Below are 13,425 nucleotides of genomic sequence, written 5' to 3'. Positions count from 1 at the left end.
TCTGATGGAAACTGCACGGTCTGACGCGCCGGCCTCACCGCCATTGTGAATAGATATGCGCGAGGTTTAGTTTTAGGTGACGTTTGCACAATTGGAGACGTCAGCATTCATAGGTCAGGAAGAGAGCACCAATACCCCCAAGACTCGTGTGCTCTCCCTGCACTCACCCATAACGCCATACACTCCCTAGAGTATATGTACCGGCACTATAGCATCTAATGTGCAGCTCTCGCTAAGAATTACCATAAAGCATCTAATAGATGCGAAAACAATTATGAAAACTGGTTGCTCAGTTAAACTGGTCAAATCTCTATCTCTCGACATATTTATTGGATCTTTGTCGTTTTGGTCTTACTCTTATTACCTAAAGAATTACTATTTTTCTAAAGCTGTGTGGAGTCTTTTTGTAGTGGTTTCAGTGTGTTGCTGTGGCACAAATGCTTTACACAATGCCTCTGATAAGCCTGACTGCTCTGCGTCAAGCTACCAGAGCGTGAACACAGGTTATCTTTGGTGTGTAGCTTGCTAACCATGACTAGAGTGGTAGGTTCTACCTGGCTTAGGTGTATACCCTATAAACCAGAAAACCCATTTCTAACAACCCAAAACTTGAAGGGCAAGTCAGCAAACCAGTGGTTGAAGGAGTTCTTCTGAATACGACAAGGGCTGAAGAGGGCTGCCTACAGCCTCCTGATGAGTGTATGGATTCATAAATGTGTAATTCAGTGAACAGGATATCTGCTAACAACTGCAATTAAAGCGCTCTGCTGCCAGACCCGATTTCTTTTGAGGTTTCATCATCACACATTTAAGGCACAATCTGGGTGCACAATTATAACAGCCAGATAATCCCTCTAAGGATGCTAACTCTCACAGTGGCCAAGTAGATAAATTATTATTTTGAGTTTTATATAGCGCTACCTAGACCCGAAGGTATCAGAAGTGAGACAGATTAGGATGACGAACATTGTTGCTTAACCTCTTCAGTGCCCCGCCCTTTCCCCGCCCTGTGCCGGGCGTTGCATTAGCGGGCGGGGTTCATGACGAGATAGTCTCGTCATGGGCACAGCGCAACCGCGCTCCATGACGAGACCATCTCGTCATGGGCACTGAAGGGGTTAAGTAATAGAGAAACAAAAAAAAAAGATAGAAAAAGTAAACGGTTTTGTTAACACGTCCGTTAAATAGTTTACGTTTGTTAACATTTTCCGACAAGTGCTTTCATTACATCTATTTATTGACAATAGTTTTTCACTTGCAGGTATACAGCATGCAGCATGATGTACATGCAAGGCAAATCGAAAATGCTAGAAGTAAATTCGACATGAAAAATATACTTTAAGATTACAGGTGATAGTTAAAAAAAATCCTGGCTGGTTTCTTTTGTAACATAAATACACAAGTTCATTAGAGGCAGTTTTTGTTTGTGTTTTTGCTAGCGTTGTTCATATCGTTGTCGGTCTCATCATCGTGATTATCATTATCCTCCTCCTCCTTCTCATCATCATCACCATCATCATCATCTTCCCCTGCAAAATCCAACTCGTCTATATCTCGCTCCTCTTCATCTTTTGAGACGGACTCAGTTGCTGCGTCTTTTGGTCCTTTCTCAACCCTGTAAAAACAACAAGGGCTTAGATGAGCAGAAGGCACGTATCACAAAAGGTTAATTCACCAGAGAACCTATAACTCTGGAACACAATCTATTTTCCATCAACAAAGAAATATTTTGAAAATGTTGGAACATTAATATTTGCCTGGTGAAAAAAGCTGTCCGAATAAGAACCTGAAGTACAAGATATTGACCCATTCGTTGCACGTGAAGAGGCAGAACAAAAGCGATGTACCAGTTGCTCCGAAATGTATAAAACTGGTGACAAAATGTGTCAATTTATCGCTTGTATTTCCACCTTCACAATACTACATCTTCAGCATCAATCATAGGGGTTAGAGAAAAAAAGTGGGCACACAAATTGCACATAAATTACATGACAAGATAGAAAGGACTTATGTACGATGAATTACTTTAGTGAATGACAGAAGATAATGGAAGAAAAGAAAAAAAGAAAGACATCAGACAATTTCACGCTTCTCTCGACACAGCAGATAACTGTGCTGAAGCGCTTCAGAGTGCCCACACAGAATGATTGAGAATGACTAGAGTACCCTACAGGTTGAGCTTTTGGAGACCCCATATCAGAACAGGAAGTCAGGCAGGATCTAAGAAGACAAAAACAAATAAAGCTCTGAGCCTGACAGGTATGCAGCAGATTTGAGATTTTATAAAACTTTTGTTGATATCAAACCTACGTCACTGCCCATCGAAGTGGGAGTAGTCTAGCAATCTATGGGTGAAACCGACATTATAGTAGTTTTAAAGCCTGGGAAAGATCCTCAGCGGTGTTCTTCGACCAGATCAATTGCTTTTTTCAACATTGTTTTTAACCAGTATGAAAAAATACAAGCAACTAGACTGGATTCTCTGCTTCCTGGGCTAGTTCATCGTCTGGACCAATTACGGTTTGTCAAAGCACACAATAATGCCAGAGGGATATTCCACTTTCTCGACAGAGTGGGGAAAAAGGAGACTTCCAGCAATATTAGTGTTACTTGACACCAAGAAGGCTTTCAAGTGGGAGGACCGGTCCTTTTTGACTCTGGTCTTGAAAAGTCTTGGCTTAGGACACAAATTCCTGTCAATGATCAGGGTCAATTACATGATACCAATAGGGACAATTGTATTCAATGGTCACTCATCAAACCTGCTCTTGTTACCTAGGCGAACAAGACAGGGATGCCCACTGTCCCTGTTACTTTTTGGTCTTCGCATTGAACTGCTTCCATCCTATACAGGATACTCTGGAAACCCTTAAAGCATACAAATTGGAGCAGACACACACACATTGGCCATCTTTCTAGATTATATCATCCGTGCGCTAAGTGGCTCAGATATATCTCTGGCAGGAATAGTGAAGGAGCTCAATAAATTCAAAAATTTACCAGGGTATGAAATAAATGTGGGGAATCAGAAATTTGAAATGTAACCCTTCCTAAGAAGGATGTGGAGCATCTTCAAAGTAAGCATCAGTTTAGTTGGGCTCTCAGTCATGTTAAATACTTCTCAGTCAGGATTACAGCATAGGGGGTCCACCTTTATACGTAGAATTACCCACTACTACTCGAAGAAATTCAGAGAAACCGTAGAAGATAGTCTTCTCTTTTTATTTCATGGATGTGGAGGATTAACTCTGTAAAGATGAACGTTTTCCCAATAGTATTATATTTTTTCAGGCATTATCAATTAGAAGAGACTGGAATTTTTGAAGAGCTTCATCAAGTGGTAAATCAGTTCTTGTGGCAGGGCACCCAAACCAGGGTACCTTTATGCTTACTGCAACACCGCCAACAGCAGGGCGGACTAGCGTAATAAGACTTCAAAATATATTATTATGTGTCTCAACTGAGAATGGTTATAGAATGGTTCAAGACAGCAGCAGATAAAATATGCATCCATATGGATAAAGAAGTCATGAGAACTCTGTGGGATGTTATCGGACTGCAGAGGGAACTGCAGCCATCAAATGCTTCTCTTAGTACCCCACTGAACACAATGTTGTCCATTTAGAGCAAACTAGTGACTAAACACTAACTTAGCCCCTTTCGATCCCCAAACAGTCTGATACATTTTAATAGACTTTTCACCAACCCAACAGCTGGATCAATTTGACAAATCACATGGAGGTGGCTGTAGACTCATTCAGTGGCGTAACAATACCCCTCGCAGCCCCTGAGGTGCATGGGGGCCTGAACTCCAGAGGCCCCCCTCCGGCACTGTGCGCAGGCCCCTGGCCTGAGAGCTCCTTACTGGGTCCGGACCGTGGGGGGTCACCTCCATGTACTTTGCAGGGGATCCCTCCCAAGTTTCGTTAGGCCACTGGACTCATTAATCATTGCTTATAAGCTATGAGACAGCAAATCCACATATGTGCCTTAACCATGTACAGATATATTGTATTAATCGGTTGTGAATATGTTATTGTATCTGTTAGAATCTCACTGAATCCTTACAATTATTGTACACTTACACGAATTTTAAAGAAACTACCATCTTGTTTTCCTGTGTTGTAAAATGCACATTTTAACTTCACCATTCTAGTAGGCATAGCCTCGTTCTCAAGTTGGCACATTGAAGCGAGGATTGCAGAAAGGGGTCAGCCAAAACGTTTATATCAGATTCTCTTGGCCTTCTTGTATTCTTCCCAGGCAAAGAGCCCAGATCCTTCTTGGTGCCTATCTGCAGGTTTCTGTTTGTCATATGTCCCTGCTTCTTTACACTTATATTGAGATGAAGTGTATACATTAAGAACCAAAATGTATCAATTTTAGCATTGCATTGTTCCAGCTGACCAGGGGGCTAAACTCTTGACCACTGATTAGGCATTGTGCCTTTACTTCTTCTTGATGCTTGCGGGCTGTTTTGCATTAAACATGTGTACTTCTATGCGCTATCCCGAGTGTCTGTTTTCTTTTACAGAACCTCTTTTACAATGGAAACCACTGTTGAATTACATGTCCGGGGGCTTGCACGCCATTAGCATTAGGTCTAGTCAGATGCGGGTGGTATGAGAATCTAAAATGTGAATACAGATCTTCAGCTGAGTGGAGAAACAATCATAGTTGTGGACTGAGCTACACACTGTAGTTCGATCAACAATGACCTATGAATTTTTTTTAATGTACCTTTGTTGGATGTAGAATGCTCTTTTATTGGTTGGATGGAGAGGCAGCTATCATTTTTAAAAGGTGTGGCCCATCATGAAAGTGACCATTTCATTTAAAAACTTCGACAGATGCTCATTTGACCGGACACACGCTGTTGCTGGCGCTGCTGCAGGCGCTACGCTGCGCTTTTTAACGCTTTTAATTCTCCTTGTTTTGTATATTGTTTAAATTTTATTTCCTGCACTTATTCCCTGATTTTAGCAGGGTCTTGGCCCCCTCCTCTTACCGCATATAATTCGGCTCCCTCACCGCCGTTTGGGCGGGCCTGGATCCCGGGGGTGGCTCATTGTGGGCGCCATTTTAGGTAGGGAATGGGAAGATAGCTTTGGGCGCCATCTTGGAGCGTCCTCGCGCTCGCGCTTTAATTGGCGAGCCTACTTAAGGCGAATCTAGCTTCTGGGTAGGCCTTGACAGATGCTCATTTGACCGGACACACGCTGTTGCTGGCGCTGCTGCAGGCGCTACGCTGCGCTTTTTAACGCTTTTAATTCTCCTTGTTTTGTATATTGTTTAAATTTTATTTCCTGCACTTATTCCCTGATTTTAGCAGGGTCTTGGCCCCCTCCTCTTACCGCATATAATTCGGCTCCCTCACCGCCGTTTGGGCGGGCCTGGATCCCGGGGGTGGCTCATTGTGGGCGCCATTTTAGGTAGGGAATGGGAAGATAGCTTTGGGCGCCATCTTGGAGCGTCCTCGCGCTCGCGCTTTAATTGGCGAGCCTACTTAAGGCGAATCTAGCTTCTGGGTAGGCCTTGACAGATGCTCATTTGACCGGACACACGCTGTTGCTGGCGCTGCTGCAGGCGCTACGCTGCGCTTTTTAACGCTTTTAATTCTCCTTGTTTTGTATATTGTTTAAATTTTATTTCCTGCACTTATTCCCTGATTTTAGCAGGGTCTTGGCCCCCTCCTCTTACCGCATATAATTTGGCTCCCTCACCGCCGTTTGGGCGGGCCTGGATCCCGGGGGTGGCTCATTGTGGGCGCCATTTTAGGTAGGGAATGGGAAGATAGCTTTGGGCGCCATCTTGGAGCGTCCTCGCGCTCGCGCTTTAATTGGCGAGCCTACTTAAGGCGAATCTAGCTTCTGGGTAGGCCTTGACAGATGCTCATTTGACCGGACACACGCTGTTGCTGGCGCTGCTGCAGGCGCTACGCTGCGCTTTTTAACGCTTTTAATTCTCCTTGTTTTGTATATTGTTTAAATTTTATTTCCTGCACTTATTCCCTGATTTTAGCAGGGTCTTGGCCCCCTCCTCTTACCGCATATAATTCGGCTCCCTCACCGCCGTTTGGGCGGGCCTGGATCCCGGGGGTGGCTCATTGTGGGCGCCATTTTAGGTAGGGAATGGGAAGATAGCTTTGGGCGCCATCTTGGAGCGTCCTCGCGCTCGCGCTTTAATTGGCGAGCCTACTTAAGGCGAATCTAGCTTCTGGGTAGGCCTTGACAGATGCTCATTTGACCGGACACACGCTGTTGCTGGCGCTGCTGCAGGCGCTACGCTGCGCTTTTTAACGCTTTTAATTCTCCTTGTTTTGTATATTGTTTAAATTTTATTTCCTGCACTTATTCCCTGATTTTAGCAGGGTCTTGGCCCCCTCCTCTTACCGCATATAATTTGGCTCCCTCACCGCCGTTTGGGCGGGCCTGGATCCCGGGGGTGGCTCATTGTGGGCGCCATTTTAGGTAGGGAATGTGAAGATAGCTTTGGGCGCCATCTTGGAGCGTCCTCGCGCTCGCGCTTTAATTGGCGAGCCTACTTAAGGCGAATCTAGCTTCTGGGTAGGCCTTGACAGATGCTCATTTGACCGGACACACGCTGTTGCTGGCGCTGCTGCAGGCGCTACGCTGCGCTTTTTAACGCTTTTAATTCTCCTTGTTTTGTATATTGTTTAAATTTTATTTCCTGCACTTATTCCCTGATTTTAGCAGGGTCTTGGCCCCCTCCTCTTACCGCATATAATTTGGCTCCCTCACCGCCGTTTGGGCGGGCCTGGATCCCGGGGGTGGCTCATTGTGGGCGCCATTTTAGGTAGGGAATGGGAAGATAGCTTTGGGCGCCATCTTGGAGCGTCCTCGCGCTCGCGCTTTAATTGGCGAGCCTACTTAAAGCTCCCCTCTCCCGCGCAGGTGAGGACGCCGTCGCTTAGCCGGAGTCGTGCCAGAGTCCTGCCCGTCTGCGCTCGTCCGCGTCGAGGCAGCGCGAGGCGGGGCAGGCTCTGTATCTCAACACATTGTTGTTGAGCTGCTCCTGGCCGGTATGTTGTCCTATACACGGTCAGAGCTGCTGGCCATAGGGCAAATGTCCAAAGGAGGTGCGTGTAAGCCTGTGGACCCTTTAATTGGCCCATACAGCTGCGCCTGTAAAGGCTGGTCTCTTATGAGCCCTACAAAAATACGCTCCTTGGACAATACCGCACCAGTCACACGATTACATGTTGCATCTCGAGATCTTCGTATTTGGTGCCTTAATGTTAGATCACTTGTAAAGCATCATTTGTCTATTTACGACCTGATAGATAAAGAGGATCCCGATGTTTTTTTAATGACAGAAACCTGGCTTCAGGACTCTGACTCCGCCATATTGAATCTTGCATTCCCCCAGAATTATACCATCTTCACTTCTAACAGGACCACAAGAGGTGGTGGTATTGCTATGGCAGTCAAATCCTGTTTTCCGGCGGAATGGAAGCCGTCAGAACTACCCGCATGTGAAAGCGCTATTTTTAAAGTCGCATTTTCCCATCAATTTACTTTCAGTGGCCTACTTGTATACCGTCCCCCCGGCAATGACTCGGTTTTTAGGTTAGCACTGGCCGATATGGTCAGTCCTATAGCACTCGGCTGTGCCAATTTTAATATTTTGGGTGACCTCAACATACATTTCGATAATGGGTCTTCCACTACCGTGAGTTCCCTGTTAGTGGATCTGGAAGCTCTCCAACTGATTCAGCTCGTTACCCTTCCAACCCACTCGGGAGGTCACATTCTTGACCCCTTCTTTTCCACTCTAGATGGGTTAAGGCTGTCAGAACCGAGGTTGATGGGGTGGACTGATCATTTGTTAGTAGAAGCTTTCTGTCCGGTCCTTGATAAACCTTTTATCCCCATAGACAGGCCTATTCTTAAAAGGCCTTGGCATAAGCTTACGTTGGAAGAGTTCTACGGTATATTAGAGCGAAAACCTCTGAGTACCTTTACTAATGTGGATCAAGGATATCAACAGTTCTGCGCTTGGATCACAGATGCCTTGGATTCTCTTATACCTTTGCGGTGGTCGAAAGGCCGGACAAAAACACCGAGCCCCTGGTATAATGAGTCTCTCGCAGAATTGAAGAAATCCTGCCGAAAAACAGAGAGGGAATGGAGACGTTCCTATGACCCTGCGCTGAAAACTCGGTATTTCACTGAGTTGAAACTCTATCATAGAGCTATCTGCAGAGCAAGAGCTGCTTTCTACGCTCATGAATTTGCTACCAGCTCCAATCCTTCAAAATTGATTTTCAAGGTACTGAAGCACCTTATGAAAAACAGATCATCATCAGAGGTGATTTGCACAGATTCGCACTGTGATAAATTGGCCTCCTTTTTTGTGGAGAAAGTGGAAAAAATCTATCATGGGTTCGACACACTCCACCAGGATCGACTGGCTTCTACCCCTGTTACGACAGATCTTGAGCCTTTGGCCATTCTACCTGAACTGTCTATTGAGGCCTTTGACAGGTTCAGCCTTAAGGTCAAGTCAGGCTCTCCTACGGACCCGTTAAAGCCAGCCTTCATTAACACACTTTCCCCGCTGTGCCGCGACCCCATATTGAATCTCATCAATATGTCATTGTCTTGTGGAACGGTACCCGCGGCATGGAAACAGGCAGTGGTCACTCCGATACTAAAAAAACCCAACTCTGAACCCCGATTGCCAGAAAACTATCGACCTATCTCCCTGTTGCCTTGGATCGCTAAAGTAACTGAAGCCCATGTCAACTCTGTTCTGTCCGAGCACCTGGTTCGTAACCAGATTCTGGACTCCAGTCAGAACGGCTTCCGGTCAGGACACAGTACCGAGACGGCATTACTTTACATCACGGAACATCTTCGCCAGGTACTTGACTCAGGTCATACTGCAGCGCTTATACTATTAGATCTAAGCGCAGCCTTCGATACTGTGTCCCACCATATACTTATCCAACGCTTACAGGAGGCGGGAGTGACGGATGTCGCTCTCCAGTGGTTTCGGTCTTTTCTGGCAGACCGCTCCTTTAAAGTGGCTATACCACCTGGTCAATCTGCCACCTATCCTTTGGAGCTCGGGGTACCACAGGGATCTTCGTTGAGCCCGACAATGTTCAACCTCTATGTGAAACCGTTGGCTGGTGTCGTCAAACAGTGGGGTCTCACGATGGCCTCATATGCGGACGACACACAGCTAGCGGTGACACTTAGTGAAGACCCTGAGGTGGAGGCCCCCAGATTCCGTGCGGGTCTCTTGGCAGTAGCCGGCTGGCTTCGCACCAACTGCCTTCAGTTGAATGCCACCAAAACGGAGGTGTTGGTTCTAGGGAAGCACGCGGAGCTATGGGGAAATCAGTGGTGGCCATCGGAGCTTGGTGTCACTCCTATTCCAGCCGCTGGAGTGAGAAATTTAGGAGTATGGGTAGATTCTGCGCTGACCTTCAGAGATCACACCAAGAAGGTGGCTGCCACGTGCTACGGAATTTTGCGTGGTACTAGGCCGGTCTTAAAGTATTTTGATCCCCCTACCAGACAGCTTGTAATCCAGGCCTCAATACTTTCTCGGCTGGACTACGGCAGCTCATTGCTGTTAGGGGTGAATCAAGCGGAGGCCTCTAGGCTCCAAAGAGTACAAAACGCCGCGGCACGAGCCATTGTGGGCCTTCCCAGACATTGTTCAGTGTCTGGTACCATCACGGCCTTGCACTGGCTCCCGGTCAGACAGCGAATTAAGTTCAAGGCGCTGTGCCTGGCCTTTAAAATTCTGAAATCTTTTTCGCCGCCGGCACTTGTTCCTCTTCTTACGCCCTATATGCCTTCGAGATCCTTGAGATCGGAGGGACTTCATCTGGCCATCTGTCCACGCTTCAAGTTGAGCAGAATGGGTGGCCGCTCCTTTAGGGTGCTAGCGGCAGGCCTATGGAATTCGCTCCCTGTACACATTCGAGCTCTTGAAGATCTGCTCACCTTCAGGCAGGCGATTAAAACCTTCCTGTTCCCGGTATCTAGTTAATTTCTTTTCTCTTATTGCGTGTTATGTTATAGCATCTGTCAAAGCGCCAGGACGCCCCTTTGCTGGGGCAGCTGTGCGCTATAAAAATACCAAATAACATAACATAACATAACATAACATAACATAACGTTTGTATAAGTCATACCCTCTGTAAAATATTTTCAACAAAAAATTTGAATAAAATACGATTTTATTAAATAAATAAACCTCTAAATTGGACCCAGCTTATATACTATTACCTGCTCAATGAAGAGAGTGCATTACTAAAAATCTGTTTTGTTGTTTGGCAGGTGGATGCCGGTAATATAAAAAATCCACTATTTGATTTCAAACAGGTGGTTCACTTTGCCTCTTTTTCCTTTCCCACTTTTTCCTTTCCTAATCTGTAAGACAAACAATGCAGCACAAGCAGTAGCATTTCTTTTTGTAACTTTTTTACATTGGGTTGGGGTTCATTGGCATAACATTTTTCCCATGAGGACGCTGCTTACCTGCAAGATTTGTGCTCCAATATACGTAACTTATGAAAGGAAACAACCTGCTTGTAATGTATCAGGGCATTAGGCAAAGATACTAAGGAAACGTTACTTTTGTAACTTATTGATTTTGCTTAGTTTTTTGGTTCCATATATTGTTGACAAGAGATCATGCTAATAATGATTCGTCCTGGTAAGAGGAGCAATAAAAAGCTAATGAGCAGAGCAATGCAGGTCGTCATAACAAAAATGTCCTTTCTAGAAAATCTGTTAGTGGTAAAAAAAAATTAATACCTTCAGCATTGGTAATTCTTTAGAACGTGGGCTGTTTAGAAGAGAGATTGAGTGAGTGGGGACAAATAACGCAGAAAACAGAAATGGCTCAAAGTTTTTTGGGATTCAACAGTATGGGTCCAGGCCTTTTATCTACATGATTGTGATCAGCCTGTTTCTAGGCTTTTGCAATGTTGTTATGTAGCAGAAATGAGGCATAAGTGAATAAAAAGATGTGTCCAGAAACATACCATTTTCGTAACGTGGCAGTTCAAGGAGGAGAAACATGAGCTGGATCCTTTCTTGGTGTGTTAGTGTCCCTTTGAGCATCTGTACTGCACTCTTGCATGATGAGAGTGCATCAAGGAAGTAGAATGTTTACAAAGGTTGGAGCTGATATGTGTTAGCTGCTGAGACAGCAATGCTCTGCAGCGAATTGAGAGTCCAATAAAGTGCCTCCTTATCTTGCTACTGTTTTCTTCACACTCAATAAAGGTGACAAGTTGGCTCACAAGCAGCGGACACATCATGCCCTGGCTAGAACTCTGTTGTGTGAAACAGTTCACCTGTAGTGCATTAGAGGACATCACCCTAAAACAACTACTAGCTAGTTCGCCTGCAACATTATTTTAAACTCCTGTCCACAGGTAAGTAAAGCTTCACAAACCCCACTGCAGTTTGGCTCCATGCAGACCTTATTTATCAGCTGCCTCACCCTGCCTGACCTTTGAATAGGACAGGATTATAATGTCACGGTCAGCCCACAGGCAAGTCAGATTTGTATTGTTTCCTGAGGAAAGCGCGTCGAAAATGAGATACACTGTAGACTTCATGTTTCTGGCATTGCCAAGCTGTTGCTTAGTAATAGGACCAACCCATTGAAATATTTAATGCGAAGTGGGTCGCACACCGCTCGTCATACTAGCAAATAGCCCCATAGGATTCTGGAGAATGTAGTGACAGCGGCGGGTACACCTATGCCACGAGTAAAAAGTTTAAAATACCATCCCTGGACACGTGTTTCGAGGTAATTGCCTCTCGTCAGCAGGGAGCAGGTACGTATGGAGGGTGCTGTAGACTGCCAAAAATTATCAGGTATAGTACCTCTCACAGCGCGCGGGTGCGGGATCCGGGCTCGTCAACCCATAGCTCAGGGAGCTTTAAATACAAAATGCGAAGTGGGTCGCACACCGTTCGTCATACTAGCAAATAGCCCCATAGGATTCTGGAGAATGTAGTGACAGCGGCGGGTACACCTATGCCACGAGTAAAAAGTTTAAAATGCCTACGAGAGGTACTAGACCTGATAACGATTTTAGCAGCTTACACAGCAACCCCACACATTTTCCTACTCCCTGCTGACGAGAGGCAACTACCTCGAAACACGTGTCCAGGGATGGCACACGCCACGCATACTTGCATTCACACTCGAGCATAGGTGTATCCGCCGACGCTGACCTTCAGGGACTATTTTCATTGGGGGAACACGCCTGGTAGGTGTAGCAGTGTGCGACCAATCTGGTTTAACTTTATATTCAGGCTCCCTTGAGCCGGTGGAGTCGACGGACTCATGGTTACGCACCTGCGCGCTACGAGAGGTACTAGACCTGATAACGATTTTAGCAGCTTACACAGCAACCCCACACATTTTCCTACTCCCTGCTGACGAGAGGCAACTACCTCGAAACACGTGTCCAGGGATGGCACACGCCACGCATACTTGCATTCACACTCGAGCATAGGTGTATCCGCCGACGCTGACCTTCAGGGACCATTTTCATTGGGGGAACACGCCTGGTAGGTGTAGCAGTGTGCGACCAATCTGGTTTAACTTTATATTCAGGCTCCCTTGAGCCGGTGGAGTCGACGGACTCATGGTTACGCACCTGCGCGCTACAAGAGGTACTAGACCTGATAACGATTTTAGCAGCTTACACAGCAACCCCACACATTTTCCTACTCCCTGCTGACGAGAGGCAACTACCTCGAAACACGTGTCCAGGGATGGCACACGCCACGCATACTTGCATTCACACTCGAGCATAGGTGTATCCGCCGACGCTGACCTTCAGGGACCATTTTCATTGGGGGAACACGCCTGGTAGGTGTAGCAGTGTGCGACCAATCTGGTTTAACTTTATATTCAGGCTCCCTTGAGCCGGTGGAGTCGACGGACTCATGGTTACGCACCTGCGCGCTACGAGAGGTACTAGACCTAATAACGATTTTAGCAGCTTACACAGCAACCCCACACATTTTCCTACTCCCTGCTGACGAGAGGCAACTACCTCGAAACACGTGTCCAGGGATGGCACACGCCACGCATACTTGCATTCACACTCGAGCATAGGTGTATCCGCCGACGCTGACCTTCAGGGACCATTTTCATTGGGGGAACACGCCTGGTAGGTGTAGCAGTGTGCGACCAATCTGGTTTACCATTGAAATATTTAGTCTCCATCATCTGCTAGAAGTGCAGTAGTTGAAGGCCATGTCCTGACACTGATCATTGTCCATGTCACCTGGACAATGTGCGGTATGTAACTCAAGGAAGAGGATCGACTGCGGTCTTCTGTTCGCTCAGTACTATGGTGTCCCAGTCGTACCGTCAGCAACCTCAACACTATACATCTCCTGTCACTCAGAA

General features: G+C 46.1%; 1 protein-coding gene across 1 annotated transcript in view; it reads right to left on the bottom strand.

Annotated features, from left to right (window-relative positions):
- Nucleotides 1–1,216: 1,216 nt before the first annotated feature.
- Nucleotides 1,217–13,425, bottom strand: part of C2_1H9orf85 (chromosome 2_1 C9orf85 homolog) — a 385,116-nt gene continuing 372,907 nt past the window's right edge. The window contains exon 4 of the mRNA XM_085633024.1: nucleotides 1,217–1,615. Within this exon, the coding sequence (XP_085489150.1) occupies nucleotides 1,408–1,615 (208 nt within the window). The 3' untranslated portion in view covers nucleotides 1,217–1,407. The remainder of the gene's footprint in view (nucleotides 1,616–13,425) is intronic.

The sequence above is a fragment of the Triturus cristatus genome, chromosome 2_1 (genome assembly GCF_964204655.1).
Source record: "Triturus cristatus chromosome 2_1, aTriCri1.1, whole genome shotgun sequence".
NCBI lineage: Eukaryota > Metazoa > Chordata > Amphibia > Caudata > Salamandridae > Triturus > Triturus cristatus.
This window is presented reverse-complemented; position numbering and strand designations above follow the sequence as displayed.